We start from the raw sequence: 21487 nt of genomic DNA on the forward strand, positions 1-21487 counted from the left end.
GTTTTTTTCTCTTATTTGTACTATTTTCTACATTGTAGAATAATAGTGAATACATCAAAACTATGAAATAACACATATGGAATCATGTAATAACCAAAAAAAAGTGTTAAATCATATATTTTATATTTGAGATCCTTCCAAGTAGTCACCCTGCCTTGATGACAGCTTTGCACACTCTTGGCATTCTCTCAACCAGCTTCACCTGGAATGCTTTTCCAACAGTCTTGAAGGAGTTCCCACATATGCTGAGCACTTGTTGGCTGCTTTTCCTTCACTCTGCGGTCCAACTCATCCCAAACCATCTCAATTGGGTTGAGGTCAGGTGATTGTGGAGGCTAGGTCATCTGATGCAGCACTCCATCACTATCATTCTTGGTCAAATAACCCTTACACAGCCTGGAGGTGTGCTGGGTCATTGTCCTGTTGAAAAACAAATGATAGTCCAAATAAGTGCAAATCAGATGGGATGGTGTATCGCTGCAGAATGCTGTGGTAGCCATGCTGGTTATGTATGCCTTGAATGGGGTGGTACCGCTGGACAGTGGTCATCCTATCCTACCTGGGGTCATCCTATCCTATCTGATTTATTGAATTCCAATAAATCACTGACAGTGTCACCAACAGAGCACCATCACACCTCCTCCTCCAAGCTTCATGGTGGGAACCGCGCATGCAGAGATCATCCATTCACCTACTCTGTGTCTCACAAAGGCACGGCGGTTGGAACAAAAAATCTTACATTTGGACTCATCAGAGCAAAGGACAGATTTCCACTGGTCAAATGTCCATTGCTCTTGTTTCTTGGCCCAAGCAAGTCTCTTCTTCTTATTGGTGTACTTTAGTAGTGGTTTATTTGCAGCAATTTGACCATGACAGCCTGATTCACGCAGTCTCCTCTGAACAGTTGATGTTGAGTTGTGTATGTTACTTGAACTCTGTGAAGCATTTATTTGGGCTGCAATTTCTGAGGCTGGTAACTCTAATGAACTTATTCTCTGTAGCAGAGGTAACTCTGGGTCTTCTTTTCCTGTGGCTCTCCTCACGAGAGCCAGTTTCATCGTAGTGCTTGATGGTTTTTGCGACTACACTTGAAGATCTGTATAGCAAGATTCTGTATAGCATCATTGTAGAATGTCATTGTAAATAATAATTTGTTCTTAAATGACTTGCCTAATTAAATAAAGGTTAAACAAAAATTTAAAAAAAATATACAACCCCTAACTCGTCACAACACTGATTGGCTCAAACGCATTAAGAAGGAAAGAAATTCCACAAATTAACTTTTAAGAAGGCACACCTGTTAATTGAAATTAATTCCAGGTGACTACCTTATGAAGCTGGTTGAGAGAATGCCAAGCGTGTGCAAATATGTCATCAAGGCAAAGGGTGGCTACTTTGAAAAATCTCAAGTATAAAATATATTTGGATTTGTTTAACACTTTTTTGGTTACTACATGATTTAATATGTGTTATTTCATGTCTTCACTATTATTCTACGATGTAGAAAATAGTACAAATAAAGAAACACCCTGGAATGAGTAGGTGTGTCCTAACTTTTGACTGGTGCTGTATTGCATATCCGTACACGGTATACCAGTAAAAACAGATTCATCGATTGATATGGTGGGCACCTCTGCATGGCACCAGAGGACGAGTGCAACTCCTTGAGAAGCTGATGACGATGTCGCCTACCTGTATCTGCAAATGCATGTCAATTATATACATCAAACACGTAATATCAATGATAGGATTTTTTTTATGCTGACCATTTTATTTTCATGACACCTTGTTGGGTATTGCCTTATTTCATTTTAATCTCTCCCCTAACTTGTATTTTGTATTATGGTTGTGCACAAAAAAAGACAATACATTTCAAATGTGTGCGAAATAGCTACAAAATTACCATTCCTCTGAAGTCGCCCGCGCGCTCCCGGAAGTTACGCCGCATAAAGTGTTTGGCGTTTGTTTCCTGACAGACGCTGGGGTTCCTGCCGCTATTGCGATAAAAACAGCTATTGTCGGGACATCTGACGCTCAACACAGGTTTCTCTCCGTTGCATATTCCTGTAAATGTTTGGAAATGTGAAGTTTGATAGCTACTACATAACTGATTACCACTCAACTAGATGGAGATCAATGTATAGCTTGCTTAGTACTATTTATTTTAGCATCAGATTTGCACTGGCGTGCTCTGCAGTGCCAATGCATTGGCCATAGCATGCCCTTGTTATTGTAATTTCTCACAAGAGGCCGCAGAGCCTTCGTACATCTGATAGCCTGGCTATTCCAGCCTACGCCAATATTACAATGTTGTAAAATATAATATTCATCAGCGGATCTGAAACATCTGAACAGTACTTGTGGCTTGCAAGGCTGATGCTAAAGAAGTGGACCGACGACTCGAAGGCAGCAAACGTTAACTCGCTAACGAACGTTCTTGGACAGATTATATGTCAAGATAGGTGGCTAAACTAGTAAACGGATGTTACCCTTAGCTTGAGAAATGTCATGTTTATTTTTTACGTTTCTATTCTACAAGCCGTCGAGGGATTTTGAAATAATTTGATCACCGAAATTTTGCAAATAGATTGTTGCGCTAGCTGGCTACTCGCAAGGTTAGCGTGTTTGCTCGCTGAGCTATAGCTACAGTATCTAGCTAAGCAAATGTAGACTAGCTTGCTAACAACATTTGACAGCTAGTTGATTTGAGCGATTTTGAGGCGTCACTCAAGCTTTGCCCATTGCTGCGAATATGGTAAATACTAATGGCATAGCTAGTTACTATTATTTAGTAACCGGGGTTATTAGCTCACTAGATGAGCCAAACTGTAGAGTGAAAGAATTATTTTAATCGTGAGGATTATTATGAATGTAAACTGATTTCTTATAAAATTTTCACCGTGAAAAAAATAAAACATCGGTGTTTTTCCATCTTCCGCCAGGACAGTTTTGCAATGCCATTCGCTATCAGATCTATATAATTAGCCTGTCTGTTAACTTGGCCATGTTCAGGGTTACACATGTCATCACACATTCTGATAATATCTGGTATGCAGTGAGTGCACTGCCACTGCATATAGTATGTTGTACTTGATTCAGTTAACTTATTGGCATGATGCATAGTCACTTCAGATTGTGTAAGTGATGGCTCACATTGCCAGAATTTCCTTACAAATTGCTTCTGTCATTCCCTTAGATTTCACCTGGAGAGGAAAATGTGGTCTTGAGTGTCTTCTTCAACTTGTCCATAGTTCTGTGTTTTTTCTCCTGTGTATTTGACAGGATGTTAATGATGTGCATTTTTACCCCCGTAAGATGGACCAGCAGGCCCAGTCCTACATGCTTGCCAGTCTGACGCGGCCCCACTCAGAGCAGCTGCTGCAAGGCCTCCAGCTGTTGCGGCAGGACCATGAACTGTGCGACATTGTGCTGCGAGTGGGGGATGCTAAGATCCATGCTCACAAAGTGGTGCTGGCGAGCATCAGCCCTTACTTCAAGGCCATGTTCACGGGAAATCTGTCAGAGAAGGAGACCTCTGAGGTGGAGTTCCAGTGTGTTGATGAGGCTGCGCTACAAGTAAGGCTCAATGAAACAAATCAAATGTTATTTGTCATAAGCACAGAATACCATGAATACCATGGGTGTAGATCTTACTGTGAAATTCTTACTTACAAGCCCTTAACCAACAATGCAGTTCAAGAAAATATTGACTAAATAAACTAAACTATTAACAATAACTAGGTTATATACAGCGAGTACCCGTACAGAATTAATGTGCGGGGGTACAGGTTAGAGGTAATTTGTACATGTGGGTAGGGGTGAAGTGACTATGCATAAATAATAAACAGCAAGCAGCAGTGTAAATAGTCTAGGTGGCCATTTGATTAATTGTTAAGCAGTCTTATAGCTTGGGGGTAGAAGCTGTTAAGGAGCCTTTTGGTCCTAGACTTGGCACTCCGGTAGCAGAGAGTTAATGACTTGGGTGATTGGAGTCTTTGAAAAAAATGGGGCCTTCCTTTGACACAGCCTAGTTTATAGGTCCTGAATGGCAGGAAGCCTGGCCCCTTTGATGTACTGGGCCGTACGCACTACCCTCTGTAGTGCCTTTCGGTCAGATGCAGTTGCCATACCAGGCGGTGATGCAACCGGTCAGGATGCGCTAGGTGGTGCAGCTGTAGAATTAATTTTGGGGGTCTGGGGACCCATGCCAAATCTTTTCAGTCTCGTGAGGTGGAAAAGGTGTCGTGGTCTCTTCACAATTGTCTTGGTGTGCTTGGACCATGAGTTCGTTGTGGACACTAAGGAACTTGAAACTCTCGCCTCGCGTCACTTCTGACCCATCGACGTGTACAATTGGCTCCTTTTTCTTGCTCATATTGGGGGAGGTTGTTGTCCTGGCACCACACTGCCAGGTCTCTGACCTCCCTATAGGTTGTCTCATTGTAGGTGATCAGGTTTACCACTGTGTTGTCTGCAAACTTAATAATGGTGTTGGAGCCATGCTTGGCCACACAGTTGTGGGTGAACAAGGAGTATTGGGGGGGACTAAGCACGCACCCCTGAAGGGCCCCAGTGTTGAGGATCAGCGTGGCAGATGTGTTGTTGTCTACCCTTACCACCTGGGAGCGGCCTGTCAGGAAGTCCAGGATCCAGTTGCAGAGGAAGGCTTTTAGTCCCAGGGTCATTAGCTTGGTGATGAGCTTTGTGGCCATTATGGTTGTTTAATACTGACCTGTAGCCCATGAACAGCATTCTCACATGGGTGTTCCTTTTGTCCATGTGGGAAAGGGCAGTGTGGAGTGCGATTGAGATTGTCATCTGTGGATCGGTTGGGGCGCTATGTGAATTGGAGTGGGTCTAGGGTTTCCGGTCTGATGGTGTTGCTGTGAGCCATTTCAAGGCACTTCATGGCTACTGACGTGAGTGCTACGGGGCAGTAATCATTTAGGCAGGTTACCTTCACTTTCTTGGGTACAGGGACTATGGTGGTCTGCTTGAAACATGCAGGTATTTCAGACTTTGTCATGGAGAGGTTGAAATGTCAGTGAAGACACTTGCCAGTTGGATTGCGCATGGTTTGAGTACACATCCTGGTAACCCGTTTGGCCCTGCGGCTTTGTGAATGTTGCCCTGTTTAAAGGGCTTGCTCACATCGGCTACGGAGAGCGTGATCACACAGTCGTCCAGAACAGCTGGTGCTCTCATGCATGCGTCAGTGTTGCTTGCCTTGAAGCGTGCATAAAAGGCATTTAGCTTGTCTGGTAGGCTCATGTCACTGGGCAGCTCACGACTGGGTTTCCCTTTGTAGTCTGTAATAGATTGCAAGCCCTGCCACATCTGACCAGCACCAGAGCCGGTGTAGTAGGATTCTATCTTACTCTGTTTTGACGCTTTGCCTGTTTGATGGTTCGTCTGTGGGCATAGCAGGATTTCTTAGTGTCCCTTTCCTTGAAAGCAGCAGTTCTAGCCTTTCGCTTGGTGCGGATGCTGTCTGTAATCCATGGCTTCTGGTTACGGTCACTGTGGGGACGACGTTGTTGATGCACTTATTGATTAAGCTGGTGACTGAGGTGGTATACTCCTCAATGCCATTGGATGCATCCTGGAACATATTCCAGTCTGTGCTAGCAGAAGTCATGTAGCGTAGCATCCGTGTCATCTGACCACTTCCGTATTGAGCGAGTCACTGGTACTACCTGCATTAGTATTTTGAAGATTTCACTGTTTACTAAAACAAGCCTTTTCTGGCTTTTTCACATCATGATTGTTTTATTTTCCCTCCTGTAGGCCATTGTTGAGTATGCCTACACTGGCACAGTATTCATCTCACAGGAAACGGTGGAGTCCCTACTGCCAGCTGCTAACCTACTCCAGGTCAAGCTGGTGTTGAAGGAGTGTTGCTCTTTCCTAGAGAGCCAGCTAGATGCTGGAAATTGTATAGGCATCTCTCGCTTCGCTGAGACCTATGGCTGCCATGATCTCTGCCTGGCTGCCACTAAATTCATCTGCCAGAATTTTGAAGAGGTGTGCCAGACAGAGGAGTTTTTTGAGCTGACACGGGCGGAGCTGGATGAAATAGTGTCAAATGATTGTCTGAAGGTGGTAACAGAAGAGACTGTGTTCTATGCCCTGGAGTCGTGGATCAAATATGATGTCACTGAGCGGCAGCAGCACCTGGCTCAGCTACTGCACTGCATCCGCCTGCCTCTCCTCAGTGTTAAGTTCCTCACCCGCCTCTACGAGGCAAACCACCTTATCCGGGATGACCACGCCTGCAAGCACCTGCTCAACGAGGCTCTCAAATACCATTTCATGCCTGAGCACCGGCTCTCCTACCAGACTGTGTTGTCTACACGGCCACGCTGTGCTCCCAAGGTGCTCCTTGCTGTTGGAGGCAAGGCTGGACTCTTCGCCACCCTCGAGAGGTAATGCTGAACCCCAAACAGTAGTTCAAAATGGGTTTTTAGCAGTTTTGTATGAATTGGAAATGCATTTAACAAATGTAACAAATGTTCTCATTTCTTTCTGTTGTAGCATGGAGATGTATTTCCCTCAGACTGACTCATGGATTGGGCTTGCCCCTCTCAGTGTGCCCCGCTATGAGTTTGGAGTGGCATTGTTGGACCAGAAGGTGTATGTGGTGGGTGGTATCGCCACACACATGCGACAGGGCATTAGCTACCGGAGACATGAGAGTACAGTGGAGAGATGGGACCCTGACAGCAACACCTGGTCCACAGTAGAGCGCATGGCAGAGTGTCGCAGCACCCTGGGGGTAGTGGTCTTGGCTGGGGAGCTCTATGCCCTAGGGGGCTACGACGGCCAGTACTATCTACAGTCTGTGGAAAAATATGTCCCCAAGGTGAAGGAGTGGCAGCCTGTGGCACCCATGACCAAGTCACGCAGCTGTTTTGCCACCGCTGTGCTGGATGGCATGGTCTATGCCATCGGAGGCTATGGCCCAGCCCACATGAACAGGTACGTTTTAATATAGTCAATCTGCGGTGGAATTAATTGAATTTAACAGGTAGTTTTGCTCATGTGGTTCCAGTAGGTTTTTGAAATACTATGCCTACTTCAACCTCCATTTGGTCCTACACATGGTAATGCTTACACCAGGAAGGTTATTTATGGTAGACTCCACAAGACCTTTTGAGGTCTTTGATCCATCCATGGAAAGGGTTTCAGCCACCCTTTCAATCATGCTCTGTTACTAGCCTGCAATGCAACCCATGTTCTGTAGGATCAAAATTTGTCTTGTATTCAGACAGACATAGTTGCTTTTGTAGAACAAGAGCTCTCTTGCTGGTTAGACCCCTGTTGCTGTCTTTGTTCACTAGAGAGAGAGATGTTGTAGTTACCAGTCTCCTTGACTCCCCAAACCCCTCAGGAGAATGTGTTTGGACAGGGAAGCTGTTGAGGGTTTAGTACTTGATATTTCCAGCAAAATATAGACCTGGAATAGATGGCCTCATTAAATTGAGCTGTGACAATGGTACAGCTATATAGTACCTAAAAGCAAAAAGGACCAATGGTGAATTGTATTGGCTTAGATTCAGAACACTTTAGTCAGTCATTTTCTTTTATATGATGGACTATTAGTATTAGTCTTGCTACTGTACTAACCTGTTAAAAAAAACATCTGCAGTGACTGTCAAAATGCACAATGTAACTGTACCCTTTTATTGACCGAGTTTTATTTCTTGAACTCTTTAAAAAAAAATATATATATATATTTTTTTACTGTGCAGTGTGGAGCGGTATGACACCAGCAAGGATGCCTGGGAAATGGTAGCCCCCATGGCAGACAAACGGATCAACTTTGGGGTTGGGGTCATGCTAGGGTTTATATTTGTGGTTGGGGGACACAACGGGGTATCACACCTGTCCAGCATTGAGAGGTATGACCCACACCAGAACCAGTGGACAGCCTGTCGGCCCATGAATGAGCCACGTACAGGTGAGTTGGGAAATGACTCAAACAAGGTTTGTTATTTTGATGCAGAGAAGTTGACCATTCAGATTGCATGGCCAGAAATAACCATTTTATGATATCCATATTTTCCCAGGGGTTGGCTCAGCGATCGTGGACAACTACCTCTATGTGGTGGGGGGTCACTCGGGGTCATCCTACCTGAACACTGTCCAGCGGTACAACCCCATCACAGACAGCTGGCTGGACTCTAGTGGCATGATGTACTGCCGCTGTAACTTTGGGCTGACTGCTCTTTGACCCATGATACCCCTGGGTAGGACTCCTTAAGAGAAGAGTTGGACGAAAGGCTTTTCTTTTCTTTTTTTCCCCCCGTTCATCACCAGCAGGCTGAGGGCGGTGCCACACTGCCGTGAATCCCGGCGAGCGAGCTTGCTGCTGGAGGAATGTGCCCAGCTGGCGACAGGGGACCACCGAGCTGGCCAGAGTGAGAAGGCTCTGGTTTGGGTGGAGGAAGGTGCGGGGCAGATCACCATGGATCTTGTCACAGAGATGACCACTACTGCTGCTGGACCACAATGAGGACTCTGCCATTTTTACAGAGGACTGTGGGAGAAAACTAAGTGGAGGGGGGAGAAAAAAAAAGAGAAAAAAAAAAGTATAGACTTATGTTTATGCCATTATTTCTGTTAAACACTCCAGACTTTTTTTTCTCTTCTTCCTGCTATGAGCAGAACATGTGTTCCAATTTTCTGGATCCTTAAAGTTTGTGTGTGCGTGTGGCGCAGAATGTCTGTATGCTTGTGAGTAGATGCATGTCAGATTAAATGATTGTTATTTTGTTTCTGTGTGCTGGACTAAAGCTCAGGCAAGGTGATTGGCTCACACACTGAGTTTGAAATGTCTGCATCTAAATCAGTGCTTCACAAAGAGAAATTGGAATCTTTATATATTCACTTACAAGGGCTGCCTTTTTTCTCTGTAAATGAAAAGAAATAGATGATTATATCCTCTAGTGCATTGCCTGTAAATGTTTTTTGCACTGGTTACTAGTGTGTGTATTTGAATCAAGGGTTGAGGGAGCGGTTAGGAAGGATAAATAAACCCCAATGAATTCTCCTGAGAGTACTTTCCACCTGTCTGTTTCATCCTTGGAGAAATTCTGAGATCTCCCCCCATGTTACAGCTTCTATTACATCATCCTGTGGTAGGGTCACACTTCATCCCTCTTCATAAGCATTCAAAAGCGACCCTGTCCCTCTTCACTGTTGGGTTTATATGCTACTAACTGGTGCTATATTCAGGATTCTCTTATTTGTATTATTTTATTTGTTCCTCTGTTACTGTTGTAGATGTATATGCCCCAACTTGACAAGCTCCCATGCAATAAAGCAGGGTCTTTGCTTTGAGCCCCATGTTAAATTAAACTCTTGAGGCAGTCTATCAATACATTGCTGTTCTGATGATTTCATTCTTTAGCCCTAGGGATGCCATCTGTTAAGCTATGGTTTGCCTGAAACATTGTCCCTGCAATTAAATAGTGCATCTGGTTGCCCACTATCACTGCCAGTTTCCTTACAAAGAAAGTCTGTGAGATTGTTGTGCTCTACTGGGTTAGGAACAAGCCTCTTGTTTAGCATGTGAATGATCCCTACACCCTTCTGCTTGCTTGCCACTCTGCTGAAGCATGTGTGAGGAGCTGCATGTGGCCAAGGGCTTCCTGACGAGCTCAGGGAAGAGTGCATATACACAGCCTCATGAGACATGCCAAAATATGCGTTCACAAGTCTGGTGTAACTTTCCCACCTACAGACAGAGCTACAAATAGCTTTCCTCTGTGTGCCAGAATCAAAGGGTAATTTTCACTGCTAATGTATGATACGTGTGACATACCGCCCTGCTGTCATATGGAGGGGTGGATGAGGTGTTGTCTCGTCTCTGTCAAGGGAAATTGTCACGGTCACAAAGTCTTTGACAGGCCGACAAGGGCATGGGGACAGAGCTCAAAGTGCACCCCCAGAAGGCTGCAGGCTGAGTCTGGGTGTTGTAGCTTTGGGTCACTCTAAAGGACAGGTAACATGAGGCAATAGAGAGAACTAATGTGATGTGTAAACCTCGAGTCCCTGTTGTTGGTCCAGAATGAAAGAGTTGTTTCCTTGTATTGTACATTATAGATGTTTGCACATGTGGAAAACTTAAATGGAGCTCTGCATTGCACTTACCAAACTATTTGATATGAAGTGTAATTTCAGTTTGTACATAGGTCTCGATTTAGGTTTATGGCATTTAAACAATGCAATATTGTTTTCAGTGGATACAATTTTTGCTTTGAATTTGACTTCCTCAAAGTCAGGGTGTCTCATATTGCTGTGATGTTATCACACGTGGCATGTCTGTCTGTTCACGTGTTTATATTGTCTGATGAAAGACCACTGTTTCAAACCTCTGTTTTCCTCATCCCACTTTGCATTGTGTGCTCTTGTCTTTGGGAACATGTCCAATGTTGTGCCTGTCAGTTCACATGTACTAGGAACAGTTTGCAGACAGATGCATTGTGTACTCCAGTAAAAATACCAGTTATTGTTTTGCATTTTTCACAAGTAATGTAAGATTGGCACAAGACTGTGTATGGGTCTTGCTCTAAGCCATTTTATCGGTCTCACCAGAGAGCAGCCTTGCAGTTACAGTACTGCAGTTTTGTGTGTTCTTCCATTTAACACACTTGTTAGTTGTGGTTACAAATGACAGTACACTTTAGCTCTTACCCTCTAACTTTACCGTGGACTATTTAGTCTTGCTCTAGCAATAAGAGGCCGAGTACGAGCTTGTCCAAACAAGTATGTGAGTTCTTCACTTGATGAGGACTCTTTTTCAAAATACTTCATTTATTTTTGGTTTAGTCTTAGGGGTAATTAAATTGGATTTCAAGGTGTCAGGGTTAGATGGCTGCTGCTGTTTTTTTCTCATCCTGGAATAGTGGGCTTTGTAATTTCACACTGTAAACATCTCCAGCAATCCTGTCATTTTCTTCATGTTTTTTTTAAAGACTCCATTGTTAAGTTGTCACGGGATGCAAGTAAAGGGTGAGCCATTTTAACCTGCATGACTGTACAGCTCACAGTCATTTCTTTGGATGTTATTCATTTGGAATAATGTGAATGCAAATCTAACATTGCAAACAACTAATTGGGGAAACTTTACATTCTTTGGAGATCCTAAGATAGACAAACTGCATTTTTTGGGGGTGAATAAACGGCCATTTCATATAGTTCAAAAGGATCTAATACTTTCTTTTAAACATTTGCCATTTATTGAATATTTCTTCCATTTAGATTGTGTGTACTTTTTAACACTTGATGTTAGGTAAATGAGGCATTTTGTCTATCCACAACAGGCTGGTAGGATGAGCCTGAACATCAGAACAGTGAAAATCACGCAGGCGTGATTGTCTGCAGCTACCATCTATTGTCAAGCATTTGTTTCACTAGCATTTAGGTTATCCTTGTGGGGATATTGAAAACCACAATGTTAGGGATGTATTTATACTGACTTATTCACTGCGTTGGCGGGAAAACTCTTGGTCATACGTGGAATCTGAAAACAAACTGCAAAATGAAGGGATGTATAGATGTGTGTGTGAAGTTAATTTACTTATTTATCATGGCCTAACCATGTCTTGTTTTGACAACTTTCACCAAAGTGCTTGTGTTAAAGAATGCAGAGGGAGTACTAATATCAAGTCTGGAAAAGACTCACTGCTGTCTCGTTTCTAAAAAAAAATAAAAGAATTGAAACCGATGTCAATGTTAGCCAAATGAACACGGCTTCATTTCCCATGCGTGTGTCTGAAGGTGATATTTTTGAATTGTATATCCTGTGGATTATTACTGGAACTAAAAGAACCTTGCTGTAGAAGCTGCATTTCCCCCACATGTTATCATGCTTTGAACATACATTTTAGCCAGTTTATTTATTTGGTGCAGTTGTACCCTGTTAAAATGAATAAATGCCTGCCTTAAAAGGTACGATTTGTTCTCGTCTCTAGTTATGTGCAACAAACCAACATACAAATGCTAGAATATAAAAATATTTGTATTGCTTAAAACTTCAATGACTGCATAGAAAGAAAGAAAAACCCACCATTCAATACATGAACAAGGATTGTTGCTCAAAGACAGTTTCATTCTTTAGTTCTGACAAAGATGATATTGGCAGAGGTCAATGCTTAACAGTACATATGTGCATATGAAGCCTGTGATGAGCAGTAATGTTATTTCCAAATGATCAAATGCATTACAAAATCACATTTATTTACTAATGCTTTGACATCTTGTTTAGATTGGGATGTAACAATGTACCTTGTTGAATTGTGCAGAATAATTTGAATTCAGGGTATTATATGCTACTGTGAATGGTAAGCACTCAAGAAGCACTTATGTAACATCACTATGCTGGGGTAAGTACGAGTAATTACTTACATTTAAGACAGAACTGATATTTTATCCAATGATAGATTTTCACACAATATACAAATATTTGAGCAGGTATTCATTTTAATACAAGTTAACGCTGTGTGACTCACTTCCAAGTTGAAGCCCAATGGACAGCTTAAAACAAGCAAGTCAATTAAGGATAATGATTGAATTTCCACAAAATGCAAATACTGTTTCAAATGTTTTTAAACAGGGGAAATAGTACAAAAAAAAAGCACCAGTTTGATCTGAGGTCAGGGCTAGTATGCACAAAAGGATTGTAGTAGATGAGTCCTGTACAATCTCAGATGCTTCACTAGTCTAGCCTATATATACCCTGTTGAAAATTCTACATCAAAGTTTAATTAGCTGAATTTGCTTCTCTGAAAGTACAACCATTTCACCCAAGACAACTAAACAGGCTGCAAGCAAAATATTTTTTATTTTTTTGCAGTGGAGCTATTTAAGGTTGAGTTGATTCTTTAATATGCATACCTCCCCAGAACTATTATAGTCCATGCATATATTCTTGGATTCCAAGCATGCCCAAAGAGAAGATGAACTTATCATTTTGCACAGTGAGTGTTTGAGGCAACAGTCAGGCAAAATGGAGCACATAATTCCAAAAAGTAATCTCAAAGTATAAAAACAAGGAAGTTGTTGACATGATCTCCTAAAAAGTTTGGAAATGTGGTATAAGCCTTTTCAAACTAGATAAAAATTTCAATAAATATGATTAGGTGATAAAAGTATCTGGTAAGAGCTCACTGAGGAATGGAAGACAAAACCATCATGAGCCAAATGTAAAGTAACTTGGATACTATTTCTGTGAATGAAGGGCAATAAACAGGAAGGTGTTAGTGTGCATTTTTTAAAAGATGCCTCCCTATCAGTGTTGTCTAGTATCTACCTCCTTCCTTCTGGACCATGGTGACACAATTGGGGTCAATTCCTTTTCAATTCAAGTAAATTCAGGAGAATTTATTTTCGTCCTGAAATGATGGAATGAAAAATGGAACCGACCCCATCCCTGCTTGGTTACATTGGTGCATCTCATTTGTCTGAGGCGCGGATGTAGACAAGGGAAGAGAGAAGGAGGAGTTCAGGGGGCTTGTTTAACAGAATCAGGTTGTCGCTCCTCAGCCCGTCATAGTGCATCCAGTAGCCGTCTATCTGGAAGGCTGCAGAGTAGTGATGCTCCTCCTTGTTGAAGAGTGTAGCGCCCTCCAGTGAGTACCTGTGGAAAAGTAGAGAGTTGCAATTGGAATTTTCTGCATGTTGAAGACCATTCTCGGTTACCAGAAAAAGCTTAAAGAAATCAGTGCAAATAGCAAAGTACATGCAAGTGGGTGCTGTTTAAACAAAATAAAAACAGATAGCTCATCAATTACATTTAAAATCCAGGGAGAAAAATAAACAGCACCTAAGACAATGAGGCTGGGATACGAGTCCTGCTCTACAAGATTTCTTTACCTGTGTTGGGATAGGGCTAGATGGTAAGGAACATAGGACAGCTCCTCAGACTTCCAAAGCTGCATGTTGAGAATGACAAAAGGAGGTGGTCCATGGCAGAAGACCCTCTGAGAGAACTCCCTCAACCCATTACACCTGAAGAACAGACAGCAAATCAGTCAGAATCAGAAAGAACATTAAAAAAAGATGGTGATTCAACATTATGTCTCTCAGGTGACTTGGAAAGCCACAGACAATCAACAATATAATAATACTATTGGATTAAAAGTGAAAGATCTGTAATAGGAACATAAACACCATATACACAGGGCATTCAGAAAGTATTCAGACCCCTTCCCTTTTTCCACATTGTTACATTAGACTTATTCTAAAATTGATAAATTACCCCCCCCCTCAATCTAAACACAATAGCCCATAATGACAAAGAGCAAACAGGTTTTTAGAAATTTTTGCAAAAAAACAAACAGAAATACCTTATTTACACAAGTATTCAGACCCTTTGATATGAGACTCAAAATTGAGCTCAGGTTTCATCCTGTTTCCATTGATCATCCTTGAGATGCTTCTACAACTTGATTGGAGCCCACCTGTGGTAAATTCAATTGATTGGACAGGATTTGGAAAAGCACACACCTATCTATATAAGGTCCCACACAGCTGACATTGCATGTCAGAGTAAAACCAAGCCGAAGGAACTGTTCATAGAGAACCAAGAACCGATGGTCACTCTGACAGAGCTCCAGGGTTCCTCTGTGATGATGGGAGAACCTTCCAGGAGGACAACCATCTCTGTAGCACTCCACCAATCAGGCCTTTATGGTAGAGTGGTCAGACGGAAGCCACTCCTCAGTAAAAGGCACATGACAGCCCACTTGGAGTTTGCCAAAAATGCACCTAAAGGACTCTCAGACGAAACCGAGATTGAACTCTTTGGCCTGATTCCCAAGCGTCACGTCTGGAGGAAACCTGGCACCATCCCTACGGTGAAGCATTGTGGTGGTAGCATCATGCTGTGGGGATGTTTCTCAGCGGCAGGGACTGTGAGACTTGTCAGGATCGAGGGAAAGATGAACAGAGCAAAGTACAGAGATCCTTAATGAAAACCTGCTCCAGAGCGCTCAGGACCTCAGACTGGGGTGAAGGTTCACCTAACAGGACAACGACCCTAATCACACAACGCAGGCGTGAGTTCAGGACAAGTCTCTGAATGTCCTTGATTGGCCCAGCCAGAGCCTGGACATGAACCCGATCGAACATCTCTGGAGAGACCTGAAAATAGCTGTGCAGAAACACTCCCCATCCAACCTGACAGAGCTTGAGAGGTTCTACAGAGAAGAATGGGAGAAACTCCCAAAATACAGATGTGCCAAGCTTGTAGCATTATACCCAAGAAGACGCAAGGCTGTAATTGCTGCCAAAGGTGCTTCAACAAAGTACAGAGTAAAGTGTCTGAATACTTATGTAAATGTTTCTTAATTTATACAAATTTTAAACTGAACTAAGAAACATTTCTAAAAACCTGATTTTGCTTTGTCATTATGGGGTATTGTGTGTAAACGAGGGGGGAAAAAAATGTAATACATTTGAATAAGGCTGTTTACGTAACAAAATGTGGAAAAAGTGAAGGGGTCTGAATATTTACGAATGCACTGCACTAATGTATACCATATATGTCGGAGTATCTTTTAATGTGTATATGAAACTGTATTTTTGTCATGTAAAATTGTGTATAAAAGTACCATGTATGTAAAAAAAAAAATGTATGAATAATGTATATGTAACAAAATAGCGATTAAAAACTCAAATGTAAAACTAATTTAATTTTGTTCTCCGGAGAGGGGGTGTGGTGGATGGGCCAATATACAGTATATAAATATATATTTTTAAACATTGTCTCTCACCCCAGTTCTTTGCAGAGAATGATCTTGGGACAGAAGAACTCATCCACAGCTGACTGAATGGGATCTCTAGGGGGCAACTCGTGAGGAGGACTGGGATGGAAGAAAAAGGGTAAGAAGGCTAACTGAACACCATGTAGTGAAACCAGGTAAAAGCTATGATCCTTTATTGATGTCCCTTGTTAAATCCACTTCAAATCAGTGTAGATGAAGTGAAGGAGACATGTTAAATAAATATTTTTAAGCCTCGAGACAATTGAGACAGATTGTGTATGTGAGCCATTCAGAGGGTGAAGTGCCTTTGAACGGGATATATATATTTAACTAGTAGGCGTGGGCACCAGTTTGTCAAGAACTGCAACGCTGCTGGGTTTTTCAAGCTCAACAGTTTCCCATGTGTATCAAGAATAATCTACCACCCAAAGGACATCCAGACAATTTGACAACTGTGGGAAGCATTGGAGTCAACATGGGTCAGCATTTCTGTGGATGCTTTTGACACCTTGTAGAGTCCATGCCTCAACAAATTGAGGCTGTTCTGAGGGCAACGGCAGGAGAGGTTCATGCAATTCAATATTAGGATGGGGTTCTTAATGTTTTGTACACTGCGTATTTATAACTCTCTCAAGATAGTTCATCTGTGTTGTTTTCAATGCGAGCAAATAAAGCATAGTGGGTAGCACAAGCAAGGAGCTCCTATTGTCGCGTTCTAGCATGCATTTCAATATTTCTGTTAGAAAAATGTCTTCTCTGTGAAGTGCGTTTGCAATAACTAAATTCGCCCTTGCACTCTTTGTAAATCTACCTCATCCCCATATTATTACTTACACACTTGCTCTTCTGCACCCTAGTATCTCTACTTGCACATCATCATCTGCACATCTATCACTCCAGTATTAATGCTAAATCGTAATTATTTCACCTCTATGGCCCATTTATGGCCTACCTCCATAGATTTGCACATAGATTTTTCTATTGTGTTACTGACTGTACGTTTGTTTATGTGTAACTCTGTGTTGTTGTTTTTGGCGCACTGCTTTGCTTGATCTTGGCCAGGTCGCAGTTGTAAATGAGAACTTGTTCTCAACTTGCCTACCTTGTTAAATTAAATAAAGGTGAAAATAAAAAAATAAACAACGCATTGTTTTTAACTTTGGCAGAGTGTACTAAGTTATGTTCTTAACAGATTGGAGTTCTGGGAACAGAAAATTGGACTGAGCTTGGGCGTTTCTTCGATGAGAAAAATCGGCAGAATGTCGGCCCAATTCCATAGATGGGTTAGCTGATAACGTTACCAGAACGAAGCCCACGCTACAAATGGGGCAGAAGTCCATGTGTTGTGATTCTGGACGCCCTGATAGTTCGTTTCGTGTTATGGTTGCTGTCACGTGGGGAATAATAAATTGCTCGTTTGTTGTTTTCATCATGTTCTTGATACCATGTCTTGTTTTGAGGTATTTGACCGATTTTATGACAATGCTAATACGGCAACAAAAAAAAAACGCCAGCCATCTAACCAACAACTGACACGATTTATTTGAGAGACAAGTGCTCATTGTGCAAATGTTTCTGTTTTTAATAAACATTGAAGACAAAATATATTGTTTACATCATGTCAACAATCTAAGCCAATCCTGTCTGTTTTGCCAAATAGTTGCGCAAGTGGCGGTTTTGTTGCTAAAAAAACAACAACCTGTCTGTACTCTCCCACTGCTGGCCACACTGGGCTTCCTATCCTCACCATATTTGGTGGGGAGTGGAAATTCCAACCATAGGCTTCAGATTTATGAATCCAGTGAAACTCTATCCACCACCAGTATCAGGCAGCATACATGTACTGTATTTACACTAACCTAATCCACGTAATCTCCAACCTGAAAGAAAAATACCATTAACAAAAAATTAAAATAGTGGTTGGGATTTGATAATGGGCACAGTATAATCCACTGTCGACATGCAACCCACCGTGGGTAAACATGACTTTATAAGGCTCTGGCAGAGACTAGACCAGAGCTGTTAAGAAACCAACCACACTTCATCATTTCATACTATGATCATTAGAAAGCTGAACCTTATTTTAGTCAAGCAGCGTGTCAAGGGGGCAAAATAAAAGTATCTTGAAGACAGAAGTGTAGACCAGCTGTCCAGAAGAATTAGCATTGCAAGCAATAGAGACATGGAAGGTCCTCCCATTTGAACTCATAGCTTTTTGGCTACCTTATTTATAGTGAATCGCTATTGGTTTTCATTCATTTTTACAAATTAAGGATTACTGGTCTCTGATCAGAAGCTGAACAAGCTCTGGGAGATATAGTGTAAAGCAAATCCTCCCACACTGACCAGAATACAGATTTTGGCTTACAACTTTTGCCTCTCTTACTTGATGTTGATGGTTTTCTGTATGAACTCCTGGAAACGAGCAGGACAGCTCCAGTTGGTGCACAGACTCTCCTGCATGGTAGACATCATTGTCTCCAAGTTCTTGGTGAAGTTCTCATGTTCATTACCAAACAGGTCGATCTCCAACGCTGCATGGTGGATCACTGAGCGGTACTGCCTCTTGGACATCCTGTCCCAGATCCACAGCATCTTAACGGTGGTGTAGTCATACGAGTCCATCAGGTAGAGGAAATGCTCCACAAACTGCCTACCCAGGAATATGCCCACCTCCCGGGGAAAGCTCTGGTTGTCTCTCAAAATTACATAAAGAATCATGAGGAACCCATCGATGGTGCAGGTGTTCTTTAGGCTTATCTTAACATACAGAGGGGTGCATGAGATGGCCTTCCTCCCTGCCCTGATGGTGTACACGCCCCCCCATGGGAGCACAGGCCTCCAAAAGGAACGGTCCTCTTCATCATTGTTGTTGATGGATGCACGGATCTCCTCAAACAATGTCTTGGTCCTAGGGAAACAACATGAAGGTACGTTATCATTCACTCTGGGTTGAAGTTTTGCCCTTAAAAAATAACTTATCCTTTACAACCAAATCAAAAATGTGAATGGAATGTTATAGAAGGTTCCAGACTCTTTTTCCCCACATTTTACAGAAACTTACCCCTAACAGCATTCCTTCATTCTTGTTGTGTTGTATGGGGGCCCTGAAAAAATATGAACAAAATCTCCCAAAACGTCCTTTTATAGACGGCAAAGCTGTCAGTATTGTGATGCATGTCTTTAGATGTCGTTCCATTTTTCGTGTATCCTGCTGCGACAGGTAACTAGCAAAATAAAGGAAACACCAACATAGTGTATTAACAGGGCGATGGGCCACCACAAGCTGCCAGAACAGCTTTGCTGTGCCTCGGCAGAGATTCTACAAGTGTCTGGAACTTCCTGTGTGGAAGCACCCCATGCTTTCAATATACACTACATGTCCACCTACTTTTGGCCACCACCTCGTCAAAAATCTCATTCCAAGATCAGGGGCATTACTATGGAGTTGGTCTCCCCTTTGCTGCTATAATAGCCTCCACTCTTCTGGAAAGGTTTTCCACCAGAATGTCATTGTATGCTGTAGTGTTAAGATTTCCCTTCACTGGAACTAAGGGGCCGAGTCCAAAACATGAAAAACAGACCCAGACCATCATTCCTCCTCCACTTCACAATAACAGCACTTACAGATGACCGGGGCAGCTGTAGCAGGGCAGACATTTTATGAACTGACTTATTGGCATCCTATGACAGTGCCATGTTGAAAGTCAGAGCTCTTCAGTATGGGCCATTCTCCTGCCAATGTCTGTTTATGGCGATTGCATGGTTGTATGCTCGGTTTTATACACCAGTCAGCAACGGGTGTGGCTGAAATAGCCGAATCCACAAATTTGAAGGGGTGTCCTCATACTTTCAGCCATGTAGTGTACTTCGTATCCCTCAAGTGTTTCTTTTTTTTTGAGGAGTGACCTGCAAAATGGACCGAGCGGTAGCGCTCGAGTCGCAACAAAATGGAATATAACGTTGCGGATAAAGTTTGGAATTACATAGTTTTTGTGTACAATAGCTAAATAAATGCTTCACTACACTAGCAGCTTTGCTGTTTCTAAAAGGATGTATTTGGGTGTTTTTGGAGCCTTCGTTCATACTTTTCAGGGCACCCATACTACACAAGGATGAGGAAGTGATTTGCTGTTTGGGGTAAGTTAAAACATGTCAAATCACAAAAAAAAGCTGTCTGGGCCCTTCTATAACATACCATTTACATAAAAATAAAAAAAGAAATGTGGTTTAAAAAAACTCCCAAAAAACACTTATCCTTTTAGCACAGTTCGATGATCTCAAATCCGTACCTTCATCTTCCTTATGATTAATAAGGGTTTACCTGCATGGGATTGGTTAAGGAAGGTATTCATAATTTACTAAATAATTAAGTTACATGAGTGTGCATGGCAATACATCCCTCATGCCAGGGGTCATCCCATCTTGTAGCAAGCCAACTGTCAGATCTGAGGATGACATGCATAATTGCAATGCAAACCCTGGTAGCTAGTTACATAATTCATATTTAAAAAAAAACATGATAAACGTTTAGTCAGCATTATTTAATAAATCGAATTGAAGACTAACATGGCAGCTAGATATAATTAATGCTCTCCTGCATGTAACTTCGATACTTTTGACAGCCAAGTTGCAACACACTGGGGTGTAAATCAGTCCAAACAGTTAAACACAACGAAAACGAGTTTCTATTGGACAAATGCAGGTAGGTCCCTCCCCGTTTCATTCGCATCCGTGTAAGTAACGTTTTGCAACAGAATCAGGGTTTGACTAGCCTGCTGCATAAATGCTCCTGACCTGCAGTTTTTTTTCTCCAGATTTGACATTTACGCATCAGATTAGGACAATTATGTTTAAGATTAGGAAAATGTTTAGGGCTAGCTTAAAATACAAAAAAAAAATCAACTTTTGACGTTAATTTGATAAAAGCAGTATCCCTTCTAACAATTACCACATAACCAGCGTAATGAATACGCCCCTGGTTTACACCAGCTGCTAGTAGACGTTAGTTTAGCAGACCATCTAACGTTACTAGCTAGTTAGCTAACTCCCCTCCCCCACGTTTTAGTGCCTTTACGTGTGGATGCAATATTACCAAATGGTGATGTTGGATTATCTACCAATGTTTTCAAATATATGTGTTGGTTCGTTAGTCTAGCTAGCTAGATCACATGCAAGTTAGCTTAGCAGCTGGCTACCAAACGTTAGTAACGTTACCTTTCAATTTGCAGACTCTCCTCGGTGCTCGAAATCAGGGTTTTGAGGTCTTCTGTTTCGGTCAAAATGCAGAATTTGCTCTCCATCGTTCTCTGTATTTCTTCATGTCTTAATTCAGGCCAACAGCCAGAAATCCTTCTCTGTAACCCTCGGGAAAGCTTGGCACTCAGCAAGCTTCAAAACATCCAGAGCAATGTCAAGTTACGCCCATTGCTTCGCGTGACCACGCCTATAAAAAGTGGTTGGTTTACGCCCTTCGTCTCTTTCTTTCAGCAATTCAATGCTGCCACCTGCTGTCTGAGACATTTTTGCTTTTCATGAAATTTTCCCTCCAACATATTCCTTCCTGCCTCCTTCTCTTGAGGGGCGCGCAGGGGTGGAAAGCATATTACGTCTTCTTATTGGTTGTATTGGATTGACATGATTTTGAGACTCGTGATTGGTCAATAATTCCTGCCCTCAACTCAGACTGTTCTCTGACGGGTTGACAGCATTTGATA

The 21487-nt window shown here is 42.2% G+C and overlaps 2 protein-coding genes across 4 annotated transcripts; one reads left to right on the plus strand and one right to left on the minus strand.

Annotated features, from left to right (window-relative positions):
- Nucleotides 1–1896: 1896 nt before the first annotated feature.
- On the plus strand, nucleotides 1897–9382 carry LOC118362416 (kelch-like protein 28). Of its 3 annotated transcripts, none has more exons than XM_035742731.2 (6): nucleotides 1897–2043; nucleotides 3316–3576; nucleotides 5788–6425; nucleotides 6535–6978; nucleotides 7752–7960; nucleotides 8070–9382. In XM_035742731.2, the coding sequence occupies exons 2-6, from the start codon at nucleotides 3316–3318 to the stop codon at nucleotides 8231–8233; spliced, it is 1716 nt and encodes a 571-aa protein (XP_035598624.1). In that variant the 5' UTR covers nucleotides 1897–2043; the 3' UTR covers nucleotides 8234–9382. The 3 variants fall into 3 exon arrangements, with proteins under 3 accessions (XP_035598624.1, XP_035598625.1, XP_035598623.1); XM_035742732.2 differs by having other exon boundaries at nucleotides 1923–2066; XM_035742730.2 differs by lacking the exon at nucleotides 1897–2043 and adding an exon at nucleotides 2097–2755.
- A 2625-nt stretch (nucleotides 9383–12007) lies between these two features.
- On the minus strand, nucleotides 12008–21347 carry LOC118362417 (uncharacterized protein C14orf28 homolog). The gene is made up of 5 exons (XM_035742733.2): nucleotides 20988–21347; nucleotides 18157–18681; nucleotides 15780–15869; nucleotides 13879–14013; nucleotides 12008–13642 (listed from the first exon to the last, which is right to left on the minus strand). The coding sequence occupies exons 1-5, from the start codon at nucleotides 21071–21073 to the stop codon at nucleotides 13459–13461; spliced, it is 1020 nt and encodes a 339-aa protein (XP_035598626.1). The 5' UTR covers nucleotides 21074–21347; the 3' UTR covers nucleotides 12008–13458.
- Between the last annotated feature and the right edge of the window lie 140 nt (nucleotides 21348–21487).

This window comes from Oncorhynchus keta, chromosome 29 (genome assembly GCF_023373465.1).
Source record: "Oncorhynchus keta strain PuntledgeMale-10-30-2019 chromosome 29, Oket_V2, whole genome shotgun sequence".
Taxonomy (NCBI): Eukaryota; Metazoa; Chordata; class Actinopteri; order Salmoniformes; family Salmonidae; genus Oncorhynchus; species Oncorhynchus keta.

Bases quoted from the DNA above. Each gene is read 5' to 3' on its own strand.
- LOC118362417 (XM_035742733.2), bottom strand. From the start codon at position 21,073: ATGGAGAGCAAATTCTGCATTTTGACCGAAACAGAAGACCTCAAAACC. The intron at 15,870-18,156 runs GTAAGAGAGGCA...CTTCCATCCCAG, and splicing joins CAGAAAACCATCAACATCAA to TCCTCCTCACGAGTTGCCCC. The intron at 13,643-13,878 runs GTAAAGAAATCT...ACTTTTCCACAG, and splicing joins CTAGCCCTATCCCAACACAG to GTACTCACTGGAGGGCGCTA.
- LOC118362416 (XM_035742730.2), top strand. The intron at 6,426-6,534 runs GTAATGCTGAAC...TTTCTGTTGTAG, and splicing joins CTCTTCGCCACCCTCGAGAG to CATGGAGATGTATTTCCCTC. The intron at 6,979-7,751 runs GTACGTTTTAAT...TTTACTGTGCAG, and splicing joins GGCCCAGCCCACATGAACAG to TGTGGAGCGGTATGACACCA.